This window comes from Haliotis asinina, chromosome 8 (assembly GCF_037392515.1).
Source record: "Haliotis asinina isolate JCU_RB_2024 chromosome 8, JCU_Hal_asi_v2, whole genome shotgun sequence".
Classification (NCBI taxonomy): domain Eukaryota; kingdom Metazoa; phylum Mollusca; class Gastropoda; order Lepetellida; family Haliotidae; genus Haliotis; species Haliotis asinina.
In genome coordinates this window covers 19439344-19467209 of record NC_090287.1, presented here as the reverse complement: position 1 = coordinate 19467209, position 27866 = coordinate 19439344, and the positions used below count along the sequence as shown (strand labels likewise).

The 27866-nt window shown below is 41.9% G+C and overlaps 1 protein-coding gene across 1 annotated transcript; it reads right to left on the bottom strand.

Moving 5' to 3' along the window:
- Positions 1-669: 669 nt before the first annotated feature.
- On the bottom strand, positions 670-27657 carry LOC137295147 (uncharacterized). The gene is made up of 35 exons (XM_067826469.1): positions 27642-27657; positions 25375-25473; positions 24493-24789; positions 23137-23315; positions 21234-21402; positions 18861-18925; positions 17600-17931; positions 17134-17528; positions 16577-16915; positions 16429-16530; positions 16159-16263; positions 15662-15913; positions 15332-15492; positions 13395-13547; positions 13008-13158; positions 12422-12718; positions 12075-12256; positions 11130-11349; positions 10213-10632; positions 9659-9787; positions 9251-9317; positions 8695-8870; positions 8359-8526; positions 7674-7784; positions 7381-7497; positions 6846-7055; positions 5861-6191; positions 5243-5418; positions 4893-5027; positions 4629-4745; positions 2905-4461; positions 2145-2281; positions 1981-2023; positions 1502-1728; positions 670-951 (listed from the first exon to the last, which is right to left on the bottom strand). Exons 1-35 carry the CDS (start codon positions 27655-27657, stop codon positions 793-795), a joined length of 7794 nt encoding a protein of 2597 aa, XP_067682570.1. The 3' UTR covers positions 670-792.
- Positions 27658-27866: the final 209 nt, after the last annotated feature.

The window sequence follows — 27866 nt, the reverse complement described above, 5'->3', positions numbered from 1 at the left end:
GATTCGTATCCATTTATAACACTGTTCCATAAACCGTTCCATGAAATATTATCAACCGTCAGTATTTGGAAATGTGACTGGGAGGTCGTTTTTAGCCACAATATACGCTTTTACAGTTTATGTACAGTTTAAATCATTGCTTTTGGCTATGAAATCGTGGCCTGAGTTAACAATCCCATGGTAAGTCACTAAATAAAGAACAGGGTACAAAACTAGCTTTAGGTTATATCCATCGGTGCCTAGCACATTCCTTCTAAGCTTTTTTTAATAGTTTGTAACATGGTATCTGATTAGAAAATGTAGAACAGCTTCAAAATACTAACCACTCTCATCATATGCACTGTCATATTTCCAATTCCTGCCGACTGAATCTATGAGCATTTTACTCGATGCAGTACAGTCAACCGAAGTTTAAGTCTACATATCTAAAGTGAACACATATCTTGATAACATTTTCAGTTTATATCAATTCATTGAAAGATTTGTATTCAATCAGCCCTAAACCTAAAATGCCGTTCCAGTAAATATTTTACAGACGCAAACAGAATTAGAGTAGCTGTTTATTAGCTATTATTATTAACTGCTGTCATCACGAAGAATTAGCAATTCCAATGGCCCCCCAAAACTATACTATGAGACAACAACACACACTGGTTATATTGCAGATTTTATTGTGTGAAACGTTAGTTGTATGTCACAATAGCTTTTGTCATCGAGTCCAGTAAAAGGATATGGTCGTCAGGCGGCATCGTATCAGATGAACACGTGTTTGTATTGAAACAATGGGATTTGTCACTGGTTGACCATATTTGCAAGATGTTGTTTCTTAGCAACTGTATAGGCTTTCAACATCTTGGACACGAGAAGACCAAAGTCCTGGATATCCTTACTGAAGTCCTCTTCGATATCTGTTGCCATGGGCACACATGCTGCAGTCACCCTTTTGATAATCTGTGAATGAAAATGTTTACATGAGTGAGTGAGTGGGTTTAGTTTTGTACACATTGTACCCGTATGGGGAACCGAACCCTGGTCTTCGGCGTGACGAGCAAACGCTTCAGCCACTAGGCTACCCCATGGCGGGAATTCGTGTGCTAGTGTTACAATATCCGATTGCATACACTGTAACAGTTAAAGATCTAATTTATGTGCCAGATGACACGACACAGTATATACATTAAATACACTTAGATGTCTTAACGTGTCTTAGATGTCTTAGGTGCCCGTGAAGATGCGGGTTATAATCTTCAGGAACCCATGCTTGTCGTTTGAGATGACTAATGGATTCGGGTGGTTAGTCTCACTGCATTGTTTGACACATCGTTTCCCAATTGCGTACATCGATGCCGATAATGTTGATCACTGGATTGTCTGGCCTAGACTCGATTATTTACAGACCGCTGCCATATCGCTAGAATATCGCTGAGGAACGCAGTAAACAACCAACCAACCTAACATGATCGGACAGTTTTCTACATAAATACACTTTTTCCAAACGTACCCCCTGATCATGGACAACGTATACGCTGTCTGTCTCCACCATGCCATTGACCAGCCCATTAGAGTGAAGAAGGTCGATAGAGCCTGCTAGCTGATGAGCAATGGTCAGCATCTGAGTGGCTGACATCAGTGACCCAATGTAAGTGGACAGACAGACTGAATTCGGGGGCTGGCTGAGGAAGAGGAGTTCTTTTCGCAAAATTTGAGGGACAGACGACCTTGTCCTTACTGTAAAAGTAAGCAAAACTGCATATATGTTTTGTACTGACTAAAATGATATGTACAGAAAATGATCAGAATGGCAAATTCGAAACTTTTTGTCATTTGAATCGAGTTTATATTATGGATATAAAAGTGTTAATGATTTCAGGTTCAGACACTTGCGATAGACCAAAACAGCATTGTAAAACAAGCATTTACAAGCATTGTAAAACGAATCATTCATTTTGTTTGTAACCGATTCAAACATCAAACACATACCAGTGGACCGAGTTGTACTTGAGAACGTCTTTTCTCTGTTCAGCTGTAAACACGCAATTGAAAATAGAGTTAGAGCAAGGAACAAACATCTCTCGAATCAAACATTATGTTTGCAAAATTATTACTTGGTACTTGAGTACGTGAACAAAAGAGATTACTGAAACCTTTCGTTTTCTCATGGTGTCAACTGATGACAGGGTGTAGATGATTGGATTGAGGGCGGAGTTGATCGGCAGAACGAACACTGCAACCCATGCGTACACTTCAGAGTTGATAGCATGACCTTGGAGAGCCATCAGACCTGCAGCAAGAAATCATTCGATCTACAATTAAATATGTATTTTCGTCTTCCTTGCAATCAGATTGCATGGTTCGGGTATTTCGGAGCTCAAGGTACACGACAATGTCAAAGCAACATATGACTGTTTGTTCAGTCAAATGAATTTGAGAAAACGCGAGAAAACGCGAGAACACCCCAGAACACATTCGCCCGAGTCATTTTGTCATCAATATTTAGACATAACTATCAAAATAATACATAGCCATGATACGCTGGTAAAGGTATCCTGGTTTAGATATATGCAGATCAAAGCATGTTAACTGTATTCCAATTGCAATTCTGCGTTGTTTGGCTGGGAGGCGTGCTAGTTCACGTTATTCAGGGCAATAACCTGATTCATTCCAAATCAAAATGTACATACCAACGGTCGGATTGTTTATCGATATCTTCACATCTCTTTGTTTTGATATAGATGGGTTTTGTGTCCTTAAACAAGGTTGTTGGGAAATCTAATTATACTGTATGAAGTTGTATTTGTCTGGTTCTGTTATGTGCTGTATTGACGATAATGCATGTCATGTGTACTGCAACTATGCAAATTAAGCTTATGTGAAAACTATACACCGTGAAGAAATATAACTTACCCATGACGCAGATAGGGAACCAGCACACAAAGTCCGTCAGAACTATAAAGGACAGCTTCCTAGCAATGGCCATGTCGTTGGTCGTCCGTCCCTTTCTCAGTTTCTGACTTTCTCTTACTGCCTGGTAGATAACAGCCTGGCCCAAAGCGATGAAGACAAAACAGATGAAGTTCCAGATGACAAAGATGGTGGTAGAATACTCCCATCCTGGTGGCCTGTTCCTGGTCAGTGGTAGAGCTAGACAGACTCCTGATCGGGAGTAGAACGACCTTGCAAAATAATCTATGGGCAAAAGAGGCAAACCTGCCATCAGCAAACCCAGAATCCATACCGAGAGACCGATGTACTTCGAATATCGTTTGAAGATATTGAAATCTTTGAAAGGAAATTTGATGACCAGGACTCTGTCTGCCGTGATCATACAGAGAAACATGACGGATGCTTCGCTTGACAGGGTAGCTAGGAAACCTGCCAGGTGACACACCCAACTGCTTCTCCAAGCCTCATCGTTCCAGCTGTATACTCCTCTGTAGAAGGTGTCAGCACTTGCTATGATGACCATATATATTCCCATCACAAAGTCAGAAATAGCGAGGTTGGCAACAAAGAAATCATTGCTGCGTTTCAAACTTTGTCTGTCATAGATGCATCGAGACAAAATTACCATAAGGTTACCAACAAGAGCAGTGAAACCCAGGACCCACATTGAGATCCTGAGTGCTTCATTTCTCATCAGGTCTGAGCAGGAAGAGAACTCGTCAGCCGCAGGGAGACACTGATCTTCTGGAACAGTGTGTGGTCTGAAGCAGCAGAATACGTACTTATCATTGTGAAGGTAGGTGAGCTCCCCAAGGCCGGAAAATATGTCTCCCGTGAATTCAGTAATGTCATTATTTGTGAGATCAAGCGTTTGGACCTTGCCGGCCCCGCTGAAGCTCCTATCCTCTATCAAGGTGAGTTTGTTATGCGAAAGATTCAGGAACATAAGACTGGACAACCCAAGAAACATTTCTTCAACTAAGGTTGTAAAGGCCATATTTGACAGATCGAGTGATGGCAAGTTTGAAAGTCCATCAAACGACCCAGGATATGCCTCAAGTATATCATTGCCCTCAAGCAGCAAAGTACGCAGATTTCTCATATTTCTGAATACATGCCTTGGAATTTTCTTCAAAAGGTTCCTGCGTAGATCTAAATGTAGTAAATTCTCCAGTCCATTAAAGCACTCCTGTTCCAGTTCATGCACACCAAGGTTGGCAAGATTCAGCATAGCTAGACTCTCCATGTGATAAAACGTGTTGTCCTTGATTGTTACATTATAACTCTGACTTAAGTCGAGCACTCTAGTGTACCTAGGTAGCTGCTCAATAATATCCAGATAAAACCTTCTGCAATTGATGTGTACTCCGTCACAAATACACTCTTCTGGGCAGATCTGGTTGCAGAAGTATTCATCATCTCCAAGAGGACAATGCTTCACAGCGTCACACACCTGTTGCCATGGGATACACACTTTGTTACCCCGACAACTGTATCTACCGGGACAGGTGAAATTAGCTGCAATATCAATATAGACCCTGTCAATACATTACACTTCAGGCGTTAGATTTATAATCAAGCGAAAATCCCAAGGACGTGATACTTGTTACATGTGAACATTTACACGATATACAGATGGTATTGTCTTTCAGCTTCCATCAGATCAAAGATAAAAGGAAACCTACTGCATCGTCTTTCGTCCATCCCATCAGCACAGTCCGGCCGGCCGTCACAGACTAGTCTCATGGGGATACAGTAGCTGGAGGGACACTTGACGTGGTCCGCTGGACACTCGTGCTTCTCTGTTAAAAAGAGCACCACATACACAATGCGTCGTGTCATGATTGGTATCTACTGCTTCAAGACTAAGCACAGGGTTCAGAGGCTGATAGAATCTGCTCAAGAACAGATTGTAACTATATAGACAAACTTCATGGATTGCAACATACCACAATCCTGTATGTGTGTGAGGTCACGACATCCCATGTAGACCTGATAGATGTCGTAATCAAGGATACATTTGTGAGAGATGTCAACAACTACACCGCTCGCACACATCAGGGAACTTGTGTTGGACTGTAACCCTGGAAAGAACAGAATTTCATTACGTTGGAATTTAATGATAATATTGGTTGCTTGTTTTGAGCTTAAACTCCATACACTGCATGCGCAAGGCACTAATCGGTATCAGCGAAAAGGTTGGTTTTTAGTTTGCGTTTTTAGAGTTCACATGAACTAATGGTTCAATGTGTGCTTCTTCTCACAAGTACTGCATGTTATTTAGTGAGTATGTACTTGCCTTCCTCACAGATCAGAGGCCCGACACTATGCCGCACGCGGCCTAACCGCAGGGTGTCATCCATCCATATGTTTGTTATTGGTAAACTGTCCATGTCATTAATGTACCCGCTGTCGGTAAACCATGTGTTGTCATCCACCATAAACAGCTCCCTTCTTGTCTTGTCACAGGCACACCTGGGCATAGTACATATGCTAGGTGTAATATCATTTACGCCTGACTTACAAAATATATAGATAATGTTGTTTGATGTAATATCCAGATTAAGAATATTTTTTTGGAACATGCATGTTTTTTTTTATTTTAGCAATACTCTCCCAATATCACGACGGGGACACCAGAATTGGACTTCACATATTGGGGAATCGAACTCGGGTCTTCGGCTTGACGAGCCAACGCTTTAAATACTAGGCTACACTACTGCCCACATCACAGTGATGACCTAACCGTCGATGTAGACAACGCATCGTTTTGCAGTAATGACTCATCAAGATGTATTCACCTTCAAGCGTTCACAGTTCCTTAACATTTTCGTTTTACTCTTCCTCTTCGACACCAATCTTTCAGCTAATTATGGAAACACAAGCGTGTAGTTGTAAAGTAAAATGGACTACTTACTTAGTAATGTTACCAACACAGGCGTCGGTGAGAATGCAGCTACAGTTACTTCCGGGATCAGCCACAAACGTCCTCCGTTCCTTGTTCACATCATACCAGGCGGAGTTTAGCTGAATCAAGTCAAACGCCTGGAGACAGTCAAGGCGCACCGACTGGCGGCATGCATCAGATATGGACATGACATAAGCAATGACATGTTCTGGCAGCGTGTAATGAACATCCTCTTGAAATGCAGAATTGGCAGTCACTGTCCAGTCTTCCATGTCATGGTGAATTATGGTGGTGATCTTTTCACCAGTCACGTTGAACGCACATTCCACAGAAAATGATTCTGGAAAAGAGATGTTCAAGACTGAGACACACCGAAACATTATTTACAGCATAGGGGTTCAAGAATTCATATACGGCATGAAGAGACCTTCAAGACGAGTTATGTGTTTCGGTTTCATCCACGTTATATTTAGACATAAAATAGCACTACACTAAACATTGTGTTTTGCAATGGGATATCGTTCTTCGTTCTCAAAATGTTTTCAGTCTAAAAATGGGTAATTTCTTCCTTGTGGCCATACAAATTAAATTTGTTTTAAGGTAGTTTTTTATGGAATCCCGTCTCTAACAAGTGAGTGAGTGAGTGAGTTTAGTTTTACGCCGCACTCAGCAATATTACAGCTATATGGCGGCGGTCTGTAAATAATCGAGTCTGGACCAGACAATCCAGTGATCAACAACATGAACATCGATCTGCGCAATTGGGAACCGATGACATGTGTCAACCAAGTCAGCTAGTCTGACCACCCGATCCCGTTAGTCGCCTCTTACGACAAGCTGAGTCGTCTTTTATGGCAAGCATGGGTTGCTGAAGGCCTATTCTACCCCGGGACCTTCACGGGTCTCTCTAACAAGTATGTATACTGGTTAACATTACTATATCTACACATCCGTCAGATCGCAATCAGTCATGTAGGTATCTTAGTGGTTGTACCGGAAGTTCCCTGTGGGACGATGCTGTATTTGCCATCGTCCCGAGCCCCGAGGGCATACCACGCTCTACAGGATGGCAGAGTCTTGGTGGTACACTGTGAGCCCTCATCTTCCCTGTACTTCCCTCCACAATCCACGAAACCGTCACACACACTGGCAGGGGGCAGGCATCGCCCGTCATAGCACTGGAAGAACGGCTCCCGACACACTTCTGGAAATAACAAAACAGTATGGCCCAAAGAATAAGTTAGCAAAAAGATTGTCACCAGAATACAGCTTCCTGTTCCAAATACGATTAAAATAGAAAGTAAGGTATCTCTTAAGTCACAAAAAAAAAACCCAGCCAATGTTAAGGGATCCCAAGGAAGTCAAATTAATTATTTGTTAACCCATTAACCCTCATAAGGTGTGTGAACCACAGCATTGAGACAGTAAACTCGTACGATCACTGTCTTAAAACAGCCTAATGTATGATGAACCTAGGGCGAATTTTCACTGGAATTATCTTGTTCTTATTTCAATAGATGGGTACCTACCACAGTTCTCTTCATCTGATCCGTCCACACAGTCCTTTAGGAGGTCACACCTCTGGTCATTTGACACACACTGTCCACTGCTGCATGTCCACTGGTCAGCGGAACATTCACGGAACACTGCGGGACAGAAAGTTCTAGATGCAACATTCACTGGTTGATTGATTGATTGATTGATTGATTGATTGATTGGGTATTGTTTTACGCCACTTTAGCAATATTAAGTTAGTTAGATGCAACAATTTTTAGAGAAAACTGTTACACTGAAATACACGGTAACGCCATCTGACCCTTACCACACTTGGCTTCATCCGACCCGTCCCTGCAGTGTTCCTCATGGTCACAGTAGAAGACAAAGTCAACACATCCTCCATCAGTGCAGGTGAACATGCCAAGTGGACAGGCGTCTGTATGATCGAAGAAAGAGACCGAAACTCTGATGTTTCAAACCAGTTTGAAACTGAATATCCTCCATACTCATTTTGTCTGCACATGGCAGTTTGAAACAATTCAATCGTTGCTTGGTTTGTTGATTGTACTCTGCAATATTCTAGCTATATGACGGCGATCTGTAAGTATGTGAGTCTATGCCAGATAATCCACTGATCAACAAACGAGCATCGTTCTATGCAACTGGAATGTGACGACATGTGTCAACCAAGTCAGTGTGTCTGACCACCCGATCCCGTTAGTCGCATCTTACGACCACAGACCCTCGAGTCTTTGCGCGGATTAAAAAAGTTCTTTGAGATGACTCCCAACTCAAAATGCTTCACAACACGATCATTTTGTGTACCGTAAAGCATTTTTCAAATCGGGAATCATCTCAAAATATTGTTTAATCTTTCGTCCTCTCAAAGACACGAGCGCCTGTGCTTCACTACTGTCAAGCATCTCTAACGCTTATTGTGAGAAAATGAAACTTCTTGCTATCTTTCGTACATTGTACAAAGTAACGTTCAACAAAACTGAACGCTGTACCTGAAGTGCAGTTTTCCTCGTCAGTACCATCCGTACAGTCGATATTTCCGTCACACGTGTACAGGGCAGATATGTGCTCGCCGCTTGTGCAAGGGAAGTAATAGCCGGCCTTGATCTGACTGTCGTCATAGGTCTCCATCATAATCACTGAAGCTCCTCCCACCAGTACTGTGAATACATGAACAACGTAACGTTCTTATATTTTACCTGATATCGGTCTTGGGGGCATGCCGTGAAATGTTTAGCCGTAACCTTGCTTCAAATGCCAAGTTCGTAGAAAACATAGGTTTCGTGTAAGAAGTTACATTAAGCTAAGCAGATGTAAAATCATTTCACCTGATCGATCCGATGTTTTGTTTTCTTTTTCACAGATGTACTGTGAGATTTTGTCAAAGGCGCAGGCCACGTCGTGCCAGTTGTCGGTGGATCTGATGCTGGAGATGTCCATCATGGTGCACGCCTCTCTGTCAAACCCATCGGGCTGGGGACCTCCGTCAGCATCACCAGCATACCTTTAGACAGAATGAATCATTATATATATTTATATAATTTTAGCATCCAAATTACCATCTGCGTCCTGAGATTGATTATTCATTTTAAATGTTATCTGTGGACGTCACTCAACAATGACAGACCAGCACGAATGTTTGATGGAGTTGTTTAAATGTTATATTTATGTACTAAAATCTACACCTAGCTCATGTCTTAATCACTATGTTTCTACTTTTGTGTATATTGACGTCACATTATGACGTTACAGATAAATATATGTACACCTTTTCATATATTTATGAAAAGGAAATAAGAATTATGGTGTTACAGATAAATATATCTACACCTTTTCATATATTTTTAAAAAGGTCCTCTGTTCAGTACGTTCATATTAGCCTACCATTCTGTGTGTGATAATGGCTTCCCGTCCGTCCATTCAAACCTGCCGCGTCCTGTTTTTCTTAGTCCTGTCAAACAAAGAAGAAATATTGATGTACTTGTAATGGGTAAAAGAAAAAGGAAACAAAATAGATATGTGGACTTTCACTGAACTCAGTCAATGCTGGCCCCTTAGCTTACCACAGTGTGCATTTACATTTTATTTATCGACAGTGATAGTTATAGTATTTATTTACATAGCATATTTATTCAACAATGGTCATGTCGTTACTTCATATCACGTTGACAAATATTCTTAGCAAATAACGTGTGTATTTTCATTCGCCTTTACCTATATATATTTCCTGTTCGGTAAATAAATAATTGTTAAGGATGGTTGAGTGGAGAAACAGAGCCTCGTCCGAGCTACCGATGCTGACGAGATGGCCTTCATCCTCAACACAACGACGTTCTGCCTCAAACCAAGACAATCCATCATCGGCAGTGATGAAGCGGTAACAACTGTCTTCATATGCATACCAGTTGTTATCACAAGTACCTGCAAAATTGGTATCTAAATTGTAGCAGCAGGTCTTAACAATAAAATGTATTTTAATGTCATCTATTATTGTCAACGGATGGGGCGGTTGAGAAATACCATACTGCATAGGTAATTCGGCATCATTATTTCCACTGGACATTAAAGTATTTTCTTGACGACGACATTAAAATCTATATCGAAACGTCGCCTATACAGAATAAAGAAGTTTTATGTCCTTAGAAATAGTCCTCGTCCTTCATTAAAGTACTTCACCCTGGCGTGATTCATTAAATATATATGCAACACGATAAGGCAAGCGGAAATAATTAAAAGATTTTCTGAAACAGAAGGCACTATGACACATGTAAAGAGACAGGGTTAACCCTTGTGTGCTGGTGTCTTTACTTGACGAAGATGTCTGAGGGTAATGTGTGATTTGTTACCTGGCGTATTCACTGAACTAGTGCTGAGTTCAATGGTTCTGAAGTAATACTTGAGAAGAAACCCTGTTCCAACAGTGTCGAAGTCAGAATAAAACTCAACATCCATCACCTGCCAACTGCTCTGGATGTCACCTATTGGCCTTCTGGCTTTACAAAACTTCCCAAGTAGCGTTTTCTCATTTGCCAGATCAAGATCGTAGAGGCTGACGTAGTCACCCTCACACTCTCCAACAGCTATGACGTCAATCATCTCAAATGTCACCGTGACATACTGTCCGATCTGACCCTGTATCCTCCAGTGACAACTGGCTGAGACTGGATAGAAGTTGGGGAAGGCAGCGCTGGAGATATAGCCACACTGGTGAGAACACACGGCCTGTCTGGAGCAGCTGGACTCGCCCTGACCACAACCTCCGCAGTCTTCAAGACGAAATCGGGTAGAAATGAGTTAATATCTATAATACACATGATAATAGCAATTTTGATTTAATTTATTGAATAATTATTTGGAGGGGCATGAAGAGGCGTGACCTGACACACAACACTGCAGTCTGAAATCGACTAAAGCCGTTAAGGCGTAATTAATTGTATTCGGCATTGTAAACGTGCTGGTGTAAGTATTCCAAATGCCCAATCAACGTGTCTTGTTATTTACAAACGGATATTTCCGAATTATCCAAAGAAACCAAATAATACTGACTGTTAATTAAAATTTTCCTCCTAATTTGACAAATCCATATTCAGTACAATTCACGTTATAAATTCAATGCTGAAAAGACAAAGGAATAAATATACTCGTTAAGTGAAGACAAATTGCATCGTGACATACATAATGACTTATTAACATGTTCATGTTCAATGTTCTGCTGTAATTACATAATTTACTTGTTTCATGATGTGACTAGAAAACACTATACCTGTTTCATAAACTTTTAAGGTAAAACCTCTAGCCTGAGTTTCTCTTATTCTCGGACATGCGATCAAGTTTACCGAGATCTCGTTGGACGACGATAAATAGTGTGGCCCTTCGAGAGTTTCAAATGTATGTCCCGTCAGTACCGCAACAATATGGCTTCCGGTTCTGTGGCTGTCTGATATTGTTAGTCTATCTTCACAGTCGAAATATGCATTTGTGTCCTGTATAAAGAGAGACATGATCAACACACTTTCTACGGAACCACATTTTTTGTCAGCATATCTGAATTATTTATCATACCAATCGATTATCAAGATGTCTGATGAGGTTCTTGGGAGGCATTTAGAAGTCGGTATTCAAATATACGACAAAATGTTATGGATGTCAACTTCTTCTTTATTGTTTTCAGAACGTTTCTGGGCTATTCCTTGCCCCTTCGTCCACCTGACGAAGGGGCAAGGAATAGCCCAGAAACGTTGTGAAAACAATAAAGAAGAAGTTGACATCCATAACATTTTGTCGTATAATAAATCATCAACACCCCAAGCTGACAATGCTCCAACCTCAAAAGTTCTAGTAGTAGTCATAGATATTTTGCCAGCCTGGAAATGAGATGAGCTTATTCTCCCAACATTATTCTATGCCACTAATGTGAAGTCCATTTCTGATATCCAACGCCGTGGTAATGCTGGAATGTTGCTAAAATCAGCTTAAAACTAAACTCACTCACTCATAAGGACCAACCATTGCACATTTTGGGTGGGGAATGTATTTTCAATATGACAACCTGTCCTCGATAATATTCTTTTTCTCCGGAGAAACTATAGCTATAAAACTATATTCTGTCTCGAACATGAAATGCATGGCAAATCCCTTAAACTATTCAATGGTTTGCTCTTGACAAAAGATGAACACTGATTAAAACGTCGAGAAAAAGCATTATTACATAAGACTGTTCTTTTGTTGCCAGATCGATATCGATTAATTCAAGTCTGACAAAGGACCCTTCCTCCAGCCTGACAGTCCACGTGCAGTTGATGTTATCTCCATAGTAGAAAGGGTAGGATGGAGAAGAAATCTCCCCAGTGCCGTTGACAACGCCACCGCATTCGGAAACATCGGCAGCGTCTGAAAAAGGGACCGAAGTATAACTCATAGTTCAGTCTATCCACACAGTTAACTGCAAATGTAAAATTAAATCAATAATATTCTTGTCACCTGAAAATGCATTATAAGGTTATTTAGAAGATTATTTTAACTACAAAGGGAATAGATTTTCAAGCTTCGTCCTACCTGCCAGACACAACGCTTGTCCGTAATCGGTAGTCTGTCCTTTTCCACTGATCCACCAGTGTTGATTGTGACGGCTATGCCTATTTCCGATAAGGAATGTACACACATCATCCGGTCGCGAATACCGATAAGAAGCATAGATATGCGTGTTTTCCAGATACTGGGCCTTGCATTTCTCTGAGGTACCACTGGACACGACAAAGCTGCCATTGAAGGATTCCTGGTAGAAACTGTGACCTGGCATTCTGTACAGGCCGATATTTGTGCTTCCTTTACTGCATGTCAGGTCCAGGCTGACTGTGATGAACACAGAGTAGCATGTATATTTTACTGCTCCACACTTTCAACACCCTGATTGTATGCGTAATTTTACCTTGTGATTTTGAGACAATACATGTTAAATCAAGAACATTTTAATTCCGAACTAGCATCACCTTACAAAGGAACCAGATCATAGGTTGCAGTCTGGGCAATTACCAACATTAATTACCAGTAAATATCATAATTGTTTATATTGTTTCCTGTCATGGGACTCACTAACTGACGCACTCGAAATGCTCTGTAGAACAAGACAAAAGTTCCTTACTTCGTTTGGGGCATCCAATTAGGTCAAACTTCACACAAACAGGCGAGGTTTCCTGGTACAGATAAAGTCTAACAACCTTTGTTAGAAGTCGTGTGGACAGGAGGAATTTCTGTGATACACTTGAAACATATGCGGAATCAAGACGAAACACCTGCAACGAAAGAGAAGCCGTAAATGATGACGTTACGACCGAGATGATGACATTACTGTTGAAACGATGACATCACGGTGACGATGATGACATTACGGCTGCATGTAGACGTGGTCAACATTATCATGTCATCACTTTACCATCTGCATGCGTCCAACCAATGACAGTGGGAAATGCAACGGTGGCGATTTGATTTTCATATTATACGAAAAAAGGCTTAGAAACGGACAGTTTACCTTAGGTTCTCCCACTGCGTTTTTGTAGACTGTGAGGTTGCCTTCAGTCATTCCAGTCCAGAGTGTGAAGTTCTGGGGCAGATATTGATTCCTGTCTTCATTCCACCCCTGGATGATAACTGCTTCTAGAACCATTGGGGTCAGCAGATCCACCTAAACAGCCATATATCAGTACATGAGTCCATATTGGTCATATCTACCTTATAAATAATGTAACTACACCTGTTGATATCTGAATCTTGGTCCGGGGGATTTCGTAACTAATGACGGTGGGCTCCGGATTTATCGATGTTCGCAAATGATAAAGTGTTGTCAAACTGAACATCTTGAATGTATGGGCGGTGGGCTAGTGATGATTAAGGAGTTAACTCGTCACGCCGAAGACCAGGCTACATTCCCAACACTGGTAGAATGTGTGAAGGCCATTTCCTGTGTCCCCCGCTGTGGAATATTGGTCACTCACTCACTCATACGTGTATTTGAGCATTGTAGTGTTTCCGCATAGCACTGATATGGTGATAATTTAATGAGTACATCATGGATTAATGTTTTACCCCGCACTCAGTTATATTCCAGATATATGCCAGCGGTCTGTAGAACGAGTCTGGATGATACAATCCACTGATCAACAACATGAACATCAATCTGTACTGTTGGGATACGATGTGTCAACCAAAGTAGCGAGATTAACCATCCGATCTCGTTAGTAGTCTCTAGTAGTTGGTTGTTGAAGACAAAGTTCCAAGTGGGATCTCCATGGGATCTTGGTTTGATGAAAAATGTGGTCAAGTAATATCGTTATAGTCTTTCTGGCTAATAATATTAGACATTTTAACATTGCAAACCAGTAAGTTTGCTGCAGGTTGACTGTGCAACCGCATCTTGTATGCTTCGTGAAAACCAGTTTTATTCCAGAGAATACAAATATTAAAAACCATATCGGATACAAGGACTGTTAAAGTAGACGTTGATGAAGCTATTCATAGATACAGTACAACAATTACGTCGAATCACATCTTGGATTTCTTAGCTAATGAGGTTGCAAGATACCTTGTCTATGAATAAACAATAGCGGCTTTTTCTCCTGAAAGCACGATAGTCGTTCATACAATCCGACTGTATCATTTGTTTATGAATCACCATGAAATATTGATGATAACAGGTGTTCGCTAATAGGTGAGCATATCCTGCCCTACTGCAGGCACCTATCACAAACACATGCAAAGGCAAATCAACATCGGAAGGTATGGCATGTGACAACCGTAAACGTTCTTTTTATTACGTTCCTTATGCCTTGGACGTTGTAACTTTGATCAGGCAGCCTCTGAGAAAGATTCATACCCTTCCACCATGGAATTTTGATAACAAGAACATGTTGTATTCCCAGGAGTTGTGAAATGAACAAATTACCATTCATTATACATTTAGGAAAGATGCAACCTTAAATCTCAGCTGATGTACGTATGTATGTATGTACTTGTTACAATTTAAAATATCACTTCACAAACTGAAAAGAGCAGGCCTAAGTATGTGACAAACACGTTATAAATACGAAACAGTTGTAACTCTTTGGAACAAATAAAACAGAGTTTAATTTGAGGTGCAAATACATATTTACCTTTATGCAATGGAATAATGCATACAGCGTTTTAATGTTTGCAAATCAGCCAAGCTCTCTAGCATTTAATATTCGAGCAGTATTCCACCAGTTCCAGCTTGTGATGTCTGCGTAAATTTTCAGACTAGCGTTGTTCACATGCTATTCGACCGCACGGTACCTTTTGGACTATTTCAAAAACATGTCCCTCATAAGCCGGAATCGAACTAAGAAATGTCTAATAAATTTGGAAATTATTGGTCGCTCCTATTTCAGAGTATACCACAAAACAAATAGTCATTCTGGCATTGTGTATTAATGTGACCATATAGTGACTTACCTCTATGTAAGGGTTACGATCGCCCGAATGAGCACACCATCCCGTGGCTCTGTTCAGCCTTGCATTATATGCATAGTAATGTACGCTATCACTGGAAGAACGGAACTGGAAATCTTTAACATCGCCAGTCCTCACGCCCAGGGATTTCCCACAGCCCGTTGCTTGAATGAAATATAAAATATTAAATGTCAAATATTGAATGTCAAATGGAGCTTGAAATGAATTAATTCTTTAAGTAGTTACTATGAGCAATGGAACATCTCATTCACTATACATTCTGGTAATGGCTATATAACGAAAATCAGGATGTTAACGATGTTCAAGAGTTACCTCTTCCACGGATGACTATTTCAGACACCTCAAAATAATTATAATTGCTGTCATGATAATATGGTTCATAGTAGATGAAGTTGTGAAGTGTAACGAAGCTGCCTGTCAACGGCCGGCGGCATTGGAAGCGGAATGCTGTAGTTCTGGCTGGGTTGTAAGGGCCGTCGCAGTTGTAGGCTCCGAATCGGAGAAAGTCCCACTGTTTTCGACTGACGTAAACTGCAAGTCGACGGGTGTTGTAGGGGTACCAATCTGTAAGGAATATTGATTCATCATGTAGTAAGAGCATAAAGAATAGACAGGTCTACTTAGGGTCTAGTATGAAGCCCATTTCTGGTGTCCCCTTGCGTGATATTGCTGGAATATTGCTAAAAGCGGAGTAAAAATTTTCTCTCACTAAAGGTTTAAAACACTAAATGCTTTCCTATCTAGTTTGATTCACGTGTACATGTCAGCTGTGCGCGCTGAGTCTGCGCATTTTCTTCTTTTCTACTTACTGTAGGCCTTGTAGACTGTAATCGAGTGTATTTCATAATCTTCATTGAGATCCACTTGTAACCATGGTTCGACAAACGGTCGCGCGACAACAAATGTTGGTTTTCCTGCAAATGATAGCGAGCACAAGAATAGCATTTGTCCAAGGCCTATGTGGCAGACCCCCCTAAGTACAGATCACAGATATTGACAGGTAGTTAGAACTTTCAGCTGAGACGAGGAGATTTAAAATACAAACAAACAAAAATAACAAAAAAGCCTAATATAATTACCCTTTTCGCCATTTACAACGTTTTCAATAGGGGAGTCAGAACGCTGCGGAGCGGATCGGTACAACTTCCTCATTGCGACATTGGGAAAATCGTCAGTGGAATCTGAATATGTAAATACAAATAATACAAAGTATATGTGTTGTGTAACACTCTTCTTCAGTCTCATGTACCCTCTCCACATCTTCCTCAGTCTCATGCAACCTCTCCACATCTTCCTCAGTCTCATGCACCCTCTCCACATCTTCCTCAGTCTCATGTACCCTCTCCACATCTTCCTCAGTCTCATGCACCCTCTCCACATCTTCCTCAGTCTCATGCACCCTCTCCACATCTTCCTCAGTCTCATGCACCCTCTCCACATCTTCCTCAGTCTCATGTACCCTCTCCACATCTTCCTCAGTCTCATGCACCCTCTCCACACTCTTCCTCAGTCTCATGCACCCTCTCCACATCTTCCTCAGTCTCATGTACCCTCTCCACACTCTTCCTCAGTCTCATGCACCCTCTCCACATCTTCCTCAGTCTCATGTACCCTCTCCACACTCTTCCTCAGTCTCATGCACCCTCTCCACATCTTCCTCAGTCTCATGTACCCTCTCCACATCTTCCTCAGTCTCATGTACCCTCTCCACACTCTTCCTCAGTCTCATGCACCCTCTCCACACCCTCCGACTTATCTCCACACCCTCACTCAGTCTCATGAACCCTCTCCACATCCTCCCTCAGTCTCATGTACCCTCTCCACATCTTCCTCAGTCTCATGTACCCTCTCCACATCTTCCTCAGTCTCATGTACCCTCTCCACATCTTCCTCAGTCTCATGTACCCTCTCCACATCTTCCTCAGTCTCATGTACCCTCTCCACATCTTCCTCAGTCTCATGTACCCTCTCCACATCTTCCTCAGTCTCATGTACCCTCTCCACATCTTCCTCAGTCTCATGTACCCTCTCCACACCCTCCCTCAGTCTCATGTACCCTCTCCACATCTTCCTCAGTCTCATGCACCCTCTCCACACCCTCCGACTTATCTCCACACTCTTCCTCAGTCTCATGCACCCTCTCCACACCCTCCGACTTATCTCCACACCCTCCCTCAGTCTCATGAACCCTCTCCACACCATCCGACTTATCTCCACACCCTCACTCAGTCTCATGAACCCTCTCCACACCCTCCCTCAGTCTCATGAACCCTCTCCACACCCTCCGACTTATCTCCACACCCTCCCTCAGTCTCATGCACCCTCTCCACATCCTCCCTCAGTCTCATGTACCTCTCCACACTCTCCGTCTTATCTCCACATCCTCCCTCAGTCTCATGCACCCTCTCCACACCCTCCCTCAGTCTCATGTACCTCTCCACACTCTCCGTCTTATCGCCACACCCACCCTCTGTCTCATGCACCCTCTCCACACTCTCCGTCTTATCTCCACATCCTCCCTCAGTCTCATGCACCCTCTCCATATCCTCCCTCAGTCTCATGTACCTCTCCACACCCTCCGACTTATCTCCACACCCTCACTCAGTCTCATGAACCCTCTCCACACCATCCGACTTATCTCCACACCCTCCCTCAGTCTCATGAACCCTCTCCACACCCTCCCTCAGTCTCATGTACCTCTCCACACTCTCCGTCTTATCTCCACACCCACCCTCTGTCTCATGTACCTATCCACACCATCCGACTTATCTCCACACCCTCACTCAGTCTCATGCACCCTCTCCACATCCTCCCTCAGTCTCATGTACCTCTTCACATCCTCCGTCTTATCTCCACACCCTCCCTCAGTATCATGTACCCTCTCTACACACCCCACCCGTCTCATGTACCCTCCCCACACACCCAATCCGTCTCATGTACCCTCTCCACACACCCCATCCGTCTCATGTACCCTCCCCACACACCCCATCCGTCTCATGTACCCTCTCTACACACCCAATCCGTCTCATATATCCTCTGTACACACCCCATCCGTCTCATGTACCCTCTCCACACACCCCATCCGTCACACGTAGCCTTCCCACACACCCCATCCGTCTCATGTACCCTCTCCACACACCCCATCCGTCTCATGTACCCTCCCCACACACCCCATCCGTCTCATGTACCCTCTCTACACACCCAATCCGTCTCATATATCCTCTGTACACACCCCATCCGTCTCATGTACCCTCTCCACACACCCCATCCGTCACACGTAGCCTTCCCACACACCCCATCCGTCTCATGTACCCTCTCCACACACCCCACCCGTCTCATATATCCTCTGTACACACCCCATCCGTCTCATGTACCCTCTCCACACACCCCATCCGTCACATGTACCCTTCCCACACACCCCATCCGTCTCATGTACCCTCCCCACACACCCAATAAGTCTCATGTATCCTCTCTACCCCCTTAATCCGTTTCATGTACCCTCTCCACACACCCTATCCGTCTCTTGTACCACAGCCTCCGTCTCAGAAACTCTCATTCTATCCCGTACCCCACCCTCTTTGTGGTAAAGAACATTGTCATGACACAACAGACACTACTCACTGCATATTGGTATGTCACACCCATACAGTTTGTCATATATGACACAATATGGTCTGCTACGAGTGTGCCATGTCTGACGGCAGTAGTTCCCATCAAAATCCCCATCATAATGTCTTTGGGAGATAGGATACGAATTATTGTCCCAGCGCTGACACGCCCAGCCGTCGGCGGTGACGTTGACCCAGCCTCTATAGGATGCACCCTGGTCCTCACTGTACATGCACTCGCGGCGTTCTGGAAATATCACGGGGAAAGTCCAAGATTCAGACCCGTGCCAGTCATATTAGGTCACTTGGCATAATTTCCACAGACTTACATGTTATTTCAGGTTTCCCACCACTTTTAACTAATGACATTATATACCTATATCAACTTATGTATGGCTCCACAATGCTCAGTCATGTAGGCAGCCGTGTTAAAGGAGTTTTCGGCACTGTACATATGTTAATTAACGTGGTGCTAATCAATAGATATGAAACGGAAAATTAAACAGAAATTATTTGATTGTAGGTTAGATGAATCCTCACAAATGTACAAAGAATTGACTTGATTCTTACGAAAATGTATATTCATGAAAAATATTTATGTTACACTAAATTAAATTACGTCAGTTGGCTCCATATAACTGGCACAAGTCTTCCTAATGCATCGGAAGTGAACGTTTGTCTCACTAGTGCATTATATCATGATACTGATGTAGACAGTGGCGACTGCATTGTAAGATCTCTTGTTCCACTGGACATATTCTTATAGAACCGTGAAGATCTCCAGCAAACCATGCTTGTAAATGACGACAAACGGGATAGGATCACCAAAACAAGAATCATTTGGTTGACACATGTCAATTAATTATCCCAATTGGTTCTCATGATGTTGATCACAGGGTTGTCTGGATCAGACTCGGCTAATTATATACAGACCGCCGCCATGTAGTTGATATATTGCCGAGTGCGCAACAAGCTATTCCTTTCATAGCGTTATTTTGCGATCTCTTAGAACATAATTCTGCTACATGCCACTTTCATGGCTTCATTCTGCCATACGATTTACACCACTTTGCCTTTTAGTCCTCATTCGCTGTTGTTGAATGCTTACACAAATACACATACTGTCCGAACATATTGTGCTAATTACTTACAGTTTCCACAAGCGGCACATGGGTGTCAGATAACAACAAACATACGTGATAAATTAGACAGGACATTGAACCCTAAGTATATCTCGTAAGAAGGTTTTTTTTATCACATTGCTGTTCCATGGTCGGAAAAATCTTAATTAGGTATCGCGAATGTCATGTTATCAGTTAAGTCCATCTGCAAATAAAATGAGTTAACAGTGATGGAAATATTACACGAGGTATGGGAAAAGACCCTAAGAGATGAAGAAGACCTTAGACGTTTACCACGTACATGACAGGGTTGGGACAGACTGTTCTGGCACCACAAAAAGATGCAACTCTCAAGCGAAAACTGTGACGCCTACGACGACTACGTCAACCCCTTTGGACATTGATTATCCTTAGAAGCTATGAAACTCGTGAGCACCACAGCCTTTGATCAACCTATTCCTTACAGTTTAATACTGAAGGAGTCGTTGTAGATAAAAGTATACTTGTACGTGTCGTAAGAGCGCGTCAATATAATATCTTATCAAACATTTATCACAACGTGCGCGTGAGTGTGCATAGCTTTGGACTGTTATTTTAGCAAGATTCCAAAATTCGGGGCCACCCGAAGTTAACTTCACATATTTTACCCATGTGGGGAATCGAGTACGGGTCGAGCGAACGCTTTAACCACTGAGCTACTCCGCCGCCTCCAATGAAAATGAATAATTATTAGAACTATTAGTTTTAGATGAAGAACCTTCATTACGGAAGCAATAAAACGATAACGATAATGTTTGCAGGCATGATTACTTTCCGCGAAATCTGACATTTCTAGTACAAATAACTGACAATGCAAACGGAAAAACTACTATATGAAAACATTCCATTTCAACTTCATCCTGAAGAAATACAAACTCTATCCGTGCATGATCCATTTCATAACAAGTGTCCAAACCAAACTGTAGCTTATATTATCCCAAAAGGAACGTTCTGGAAAATACGGGGAAAATCCCTGTCCAATAGATATAAGGACATATATTGTGCGGAGGAGAAACTGGATGAAATTTGCAAAACTGAAGATTACTTTTATAAAATCACAGTAACCGAAATCTAGAAAATTCAAAATGTCAATTTGAAATGAAGGCGGAAATATACCATAAGGTTCATAGTAGCAGAATGTGACGTTGAAGTACGTCTCCGACTCCTCTGCCACAAAGCTTCCGTCCCCGTTCATCCAGCTCCTGTTGGAGGTCTTGACGAAGGAGAACTCTTCCTCTGTGACCACCATGTTGGTAACGGCTTGACACGCAGCCACCGGAGATGGCTTGAGAGTAAACAAAACCAAAAGATAGAAAAACACATGGGCATGTGGTTTGAGCTGAATGTTGTCAATAAATTAAAGTTTGTGCAGCTCAAACAACAATCATTAAGCACCATTTGAATCTAAAGGCATTTTTTAAATGTTGGTCTTAACATGAATTACTCTAGCATACTTTAAAGTATTCACACAAGGTTCACACAATGATCATACAAAAGTGCAAGGTTCACACAATATCTCAAGTCTATGGGTCTCATGTTCACGTACTGAAGCTAAAAATGTGTTGGTGGATGTACTCATATGGTTTACCTTGCACTGCAGTTTCTGTACGTCATACCTTCCAATAATACAAATACAACGGTGTCCTCATGTTACATTCATGTGCCATTCCAATGGATAAACATTACAGGGAGCAAATGAATTATTACTCACGCGCAGAAGCTACGACAGTTTCATAACCACGTGTTGTATTACACCCTGTTTAATGCCAAAGCGCGTGCTTTTGTTTATGATAAGACCACACGTTAACACACACTGAAAACTTCCAATATTCTTGGATTTATTAAGTGACAGCATGACAAATCACCACGAAACTGACCCTAGAAACTCTTACATGGCTCTTAAGTCCTCCGTGCCAGGCAATATTATTTCACAAATTACGTCAGAGCGTCTTGTGGCGTGTTTGAACATGAACGAATCCCACAAAGCGATCGCAGCTCAACGGCAGCCATTAAGGCTAGATATAAGCATGGGAGTTACTTCAACGTCATGACAGCGTTGTGGAACAAATTAAACCCCGATTATTCTAAAGGTCGACATTTTTTAAATGAAATTAATATGTATCACTGTTAAATGGGTTTTTATCAGTTACACCCTGTTGAGTTATGTAATCGGCCACATTGATGTCTACATATTTACACACGACTGGGAACTTTGAAGACGTTAAATACGGTAAATACAATACATACTGAACAGCAAAAGAAACATAACTCTGGCTTTTTGTCAACCTTTGAAATAGAAGACATAAACATGAACGCTTACTTTTATGAGATTTCTTTCTTTCGAAAATTGCGTTTATTCTGTTGTCCAGTATACAATACTATGAACTCACTCCACTGTAAAACCAACAATTGTTTCATTCATCTGACACCAGAACTATTAACGCGTTTCATAAAATTGATACAACGCGGCAGCTCATTAGTGTTCTGTATGTATCAAAGGGAACCTAATGGGGTCTGGACCACAGCCAGGATGAGGTGATGATCAATAAACGTCCTAGACAACACAATCAAGGGATAGGGCTTACTTACGTTACCCGAACTGTTATCGACTCTAGTGACACAGATACCAGTTTTGTTTGTTGTTTAACGCCACACTCATATTCCAACTGGGACAAGATGACGTGTCAACCGACGAGTCACCATACACGACCACCCGATCCCGTTAATCGCCTCTTACGACACCGATGGGCTTCAGAAGATGAAGTCGAACGTGTGTGAGAGAGCCTTCAACACCCAACACATTGTATCGAGCGTCTGTGAATGCTGCTAAATATATTCCTGCACGGTACAGAAGTGTATTTGAAAAGACAAGTTGATTGTTTGGTGTGCATGCATGTCGACAATAGTCTTAATGACTTTTGACATTCATACAACAGAACACTATATTGACTATTTACACTGCCACACAGCAATGTGTACGGGGTTGTAGCAATGTATTAACACTCCATCGATTTGATACCTTCATCAAGTAGAAAGGAAAAGCTGTAGGTAGTGTAATGGTGTCGATGCCGTCGTCGTCCCTGCAACACAGTGTCAGCTGTATCCCCTGGTCTGTGATGTCTACCTCAGGAACAACACCCCCAGTGTCGTCCCCCCACAAACTATAGTCGGATAATGGAAGCATTCCTTCTCGGAATCCTGTGAATTGAGATGAAGGAACAACATACTTTAGCAAAAAAATACATCAAGAATACACCAGAGTGTCAAGTCCATTTTACCCTTCCATAAAAGTAAACACACGCTCTCATCCATGCATATTCCCATAAAAGCATACACAAGCACTCATTCATGTACAGCCCCCCAAAACATGAAAGTATGATTACACCATTTCGGTGGCTGAGCGGGTTAGTTGGCTAATTTTGTGTGTTGGCGATTGAGGTTCTGACACTGAGGGTATGAGTTCGAATCCCGGATGACACTCACACAACCCCTCCTCCACACCACCACCACCACCACCCCCACTCTCTCTCTTTCTTTCTCTCTCTCTCTAAGTCACTCACACACACACACACACACACACACACACACACACACACACACACACACACACACACAATGTACTAGAATCTGTGCTTACTTAGGGAAGTGTAATCCCAGATATAACATGTTAAAAAAACATAAAAGTACACACACACACACACACACACACACACACACGCACGCACGCACGCACACACACACACACACACACACACACACACACTCAGTCAGTCACGCACATTCCCATGATGGGAAACGCCCTCCTTGAGGCCCTGACTTCATTCGGACACCACATTATGACAGTGGCCTCCATTACATCCAAGATGGCTAGTTACTGCTTCCACCTGTGTGACGGTGGTTTAGCCTTGAGGGAACCCACACTAATCTTGTGCTTAATATCGTTCAGATTCAAACGAGGTTGTGGTGAGCCTTATCATCCGACAATCGGTGCTCCTGTCCAGCTTGAAATACATTATACTTACCGCCGTTAAAATGCTTATCACTTATAGGTAGGTAATTACTGGCAAGTACAGATAAGTTGGACCTGCGCAGAGAACGCGTGTACGAGAAGTGGCACAAGCTTTGCTTATTTAGACTCTTACGTGGTCGAAGTAGCATTTCATCGCGGGCCACCTGCAGTCGCCCACAATGGCAAGAGCCAGTGGAAGGCACACATACATGCTAATACGGGTCAATTCTCAGGTCAGTTAAGTCAACTGTTTTTCAATTGTCAGTCAAACAAAACGTGTCAAACAGAACTGAAGGATTGATTCATTTACCAGTGTGAAGAAGAACAAGAAGAAGTTGGTAGTGAAGGGAATAAACAAAAGCTCACCATGTAAGCATAATTTTCCTTCAGCCTTGAGTAAACAGTAGCGTCCAGCAGGCCATTTGTTTTCTGTAGGTTCGACTTCGTCGTGAATCCGTGAACAGAAATTGAATTGGAATGTCTGTAAATGGTAAGGCCCCAACAGTCGGAATCGTTCTGGAAACCGTTGAATAGAAGTGGTGACATTTGACAGCGTCAGGTTGATATAGCCAATATTCCAGCCATGACTTTCGGTCTCCGGACATCCAAACACGGTTGATAGCATGCTATATGAACCCACAGGCCATGAACTGGGTTGAATTTCTGGAAAAGAGTTTTCCTATGAAGTCTACCGACAGAAGAGTCGTGGTACTTTTTACTACCAAATCCCTCATTATTGAAAATATACGGAAGCGTATCAGTGTCATGGTGTAAAGCATTTGTCATCTACATGGATAATACTTTGGATAGATAATACTTTCGTCTATGTGGATGGTTCTTTCTTCACCAAAGATAATACGTTCGTTTACGTGGATAGTATTTTCTGTACAATAGTCACTACTTTCATTTACGTTGATGGTACTTCTGCACCAGAGATAATACTTGCATTTGCTTTGACAGCGCTGTCTATACCACAGTTATACTTTCATCTCGGTAGAAATTAGACCAATTTTATGTTGATGAAAGTATCTTCTACAAAAATGATAAAAAATCCTAAGACTGTGGAACTAATATGCTAAATATATATGGAGACGAGCACAGCAGTTGTTTAGGGAAAACATTACACGTGATAAAATAAATACTGAAGAACAACATATGGTCGTGTCTTCCGAAGATACGTGCCGCAATAATACCACAACAAATTTGATTATTTCTTTTAAAGCGACTTACTCACTTCGACAAGCTCACCTATATCACATAATAGCCCTCTGTATCCTTGGAGACAATCGCAGTTGCAGAGTTCAAGGTCAGGAGTCCCACCATTCTGACACTGGAGTCCGTAACACCCTGTGAGGTCAAAAGGAATTAGACAATAGCAAATCAGGTGCCAGAAGTTACAGATTATCTATCCCCAGCAAATGCGAACGTTACGCAAGTAGTGTGCTTCAGAATAACAGTTTACAAATTTCGAGGTGGTTGCCATTTTTGTTCCACTGTCCTCTTAAAGGAAGAGGTGAAGATTTTATTACAAACAAAATTTTAGGATGTCCGGCATTTGTCTTGAAGACATCATGAACAATACTATAAAATAAACTAGTGATCAAAAGAAAGTGTACAGTGTGTTTAACCAAACCTTTAAAGAAAACAAAAACATATATAATGAACTTCTGTTTAATTTCAATAGAGTATTCAATTCTTCAACAATTGTACACAATTTCATTCCGGACATAGCCGAAAAGTCGTTTGTCAGTCCTGCTGTGTAAGGCCTTGTGTAATCGTGTTGTAAGGCAACGTCACGTGGTTGTTGCTGGATAAATGGTAGAATAACTAGTCCTCCCTGTATCCCAGACCATTCAGCTTGCCATGAATAACCATAAGTCTCGTTTTGAGATTGCCTCCGTTTACTATCCACACCATGACGCTTTCGATTCCCAAGTCGTTACATACGTCTTGTGACCGTTGTTTCCATGCAGCTAAAGGTTCTGGCAATGTCGGTGTGGTTGGCTCATTGTATGGCCATTCCGACACCTCTCTCTCTTTTGATGTCCCTCAAACGTCGCATATTTTTCTGTTCTTTTTACTAACTGTGTTACTGACGTGTTGCGTAGAAAGTTTCATACCGCTTGTACGTATCTGCATTTCGTATTTCATCAGAAAAAAAATCAGTTATTTTTATTTTTAGCTACGTTTAGGTGATTCGCCTTTACGTTTCACCGTTTAATCCGGCATGAGTGTGGTTCTACCATTTGATTTATATTTTATTTAATTGAATTTTATTTAACATTTTGCATAGTTTCTTTTGAGCACTAGTTTATATTTTCTTGGCACAGGATCTATCGTACATTCAAAAGTGGAAATGGTGGCGCAATGCTGACCATCAGCTTTGAAAAACACACTAAAATGCAAATCCATGACTCTATGGTCGTGATTCATAATTTTACACGCTCAAGCCCATGCACAATGTGCATTTGGGCTGTGAAATGTCCATTTTTGATCCCACACGTGATTCTGAACTTGAAGAGAATTGAATGGCTGGTTAGGTACATATAACATCCATCAAACGTTTAGACTCACTTAAAGCATTCACTATATGACATGAACATGTGGTTACATCGAAGATGAATTACTCCACTAACTTGGTAGAACCAACTACAAACCTTATGCACATGAACTGCGCGAGGATCACGCATCAAAATGCTTCAAAACATAACGCATAGCGTGTGTAAACAGCTGCGTTTTGATGTACATTTTGCCAATTTTCACTGAGTTTCATCATTTATTGAACTCACGACAATAATCTTTTCAACGATAAGAATACCATCTTGACAAATTAACAGCGGGGACAATTTGTGTGTTGACACGGATTAGAGAACAACCGCACATAAATAGCTCAAGGAGCTCATCATCAGTCCCAAACATTTCAGCGAACGCAAAGCTCTGAGGGTTATGCGATGGCCAACACGAGTCGATGACCTTTCATCGTGGTCCGATGAGGGCCAGACGTGCAAAGTTATGGGGCGTCATCACAACTCGTGGAAACTAATCGCTGCCATATCAATAGTCTACCAGGACGACATCATTCGAGACATTTGGACCCTTTGAGCAAATGACGTAACGTCACATTGCAGGAGAATACTGGAGGACCACATGTTCCAGTTGTTGTAACAGACACCTTGAGGCAGTCCAACGCTGGGATGAGATGTACACAGACAACGGCAGGATTAGAACCAGCCGGTAACGGTAACTGAGTTGGCACAATCAACATTTTCAAGAACACCCCCAGGCTATTCCCCTGGTGATTGGTCTCAACCCCTTGACGTATTCAATGCGCCACCGCTATGTATGGAGGGTCACGTCTAATATCTATATTGTTAAGCTGCTATTGCGTCACCCTCCCATGTGTCATGGCAGCAGGTGTTGATTTGCTCACGGAACTTGTTATGATATAACATATATCAGACAAATGCCTGAATATTATCTAGTTATCAATAATATAAAATAAATACCACACTTACCTTTCTCCATTAGCATAGTAATAACAACTATAAAATTACATCAGCAGTTGCCTGTTGTTGCTTTTCTTTAAAAACACCTGTTCTTAGAATTTGGTTGTCGATTTCTGTGACGCGTGAAACAACAAACACTTGTTAATGCCATCGACAGTAGGATTGTCCATTCAAGACGTGTAGAGACCGTTAAGATAAATCTCAAATATTAGTTAACCACTGCCGTAAGACTAC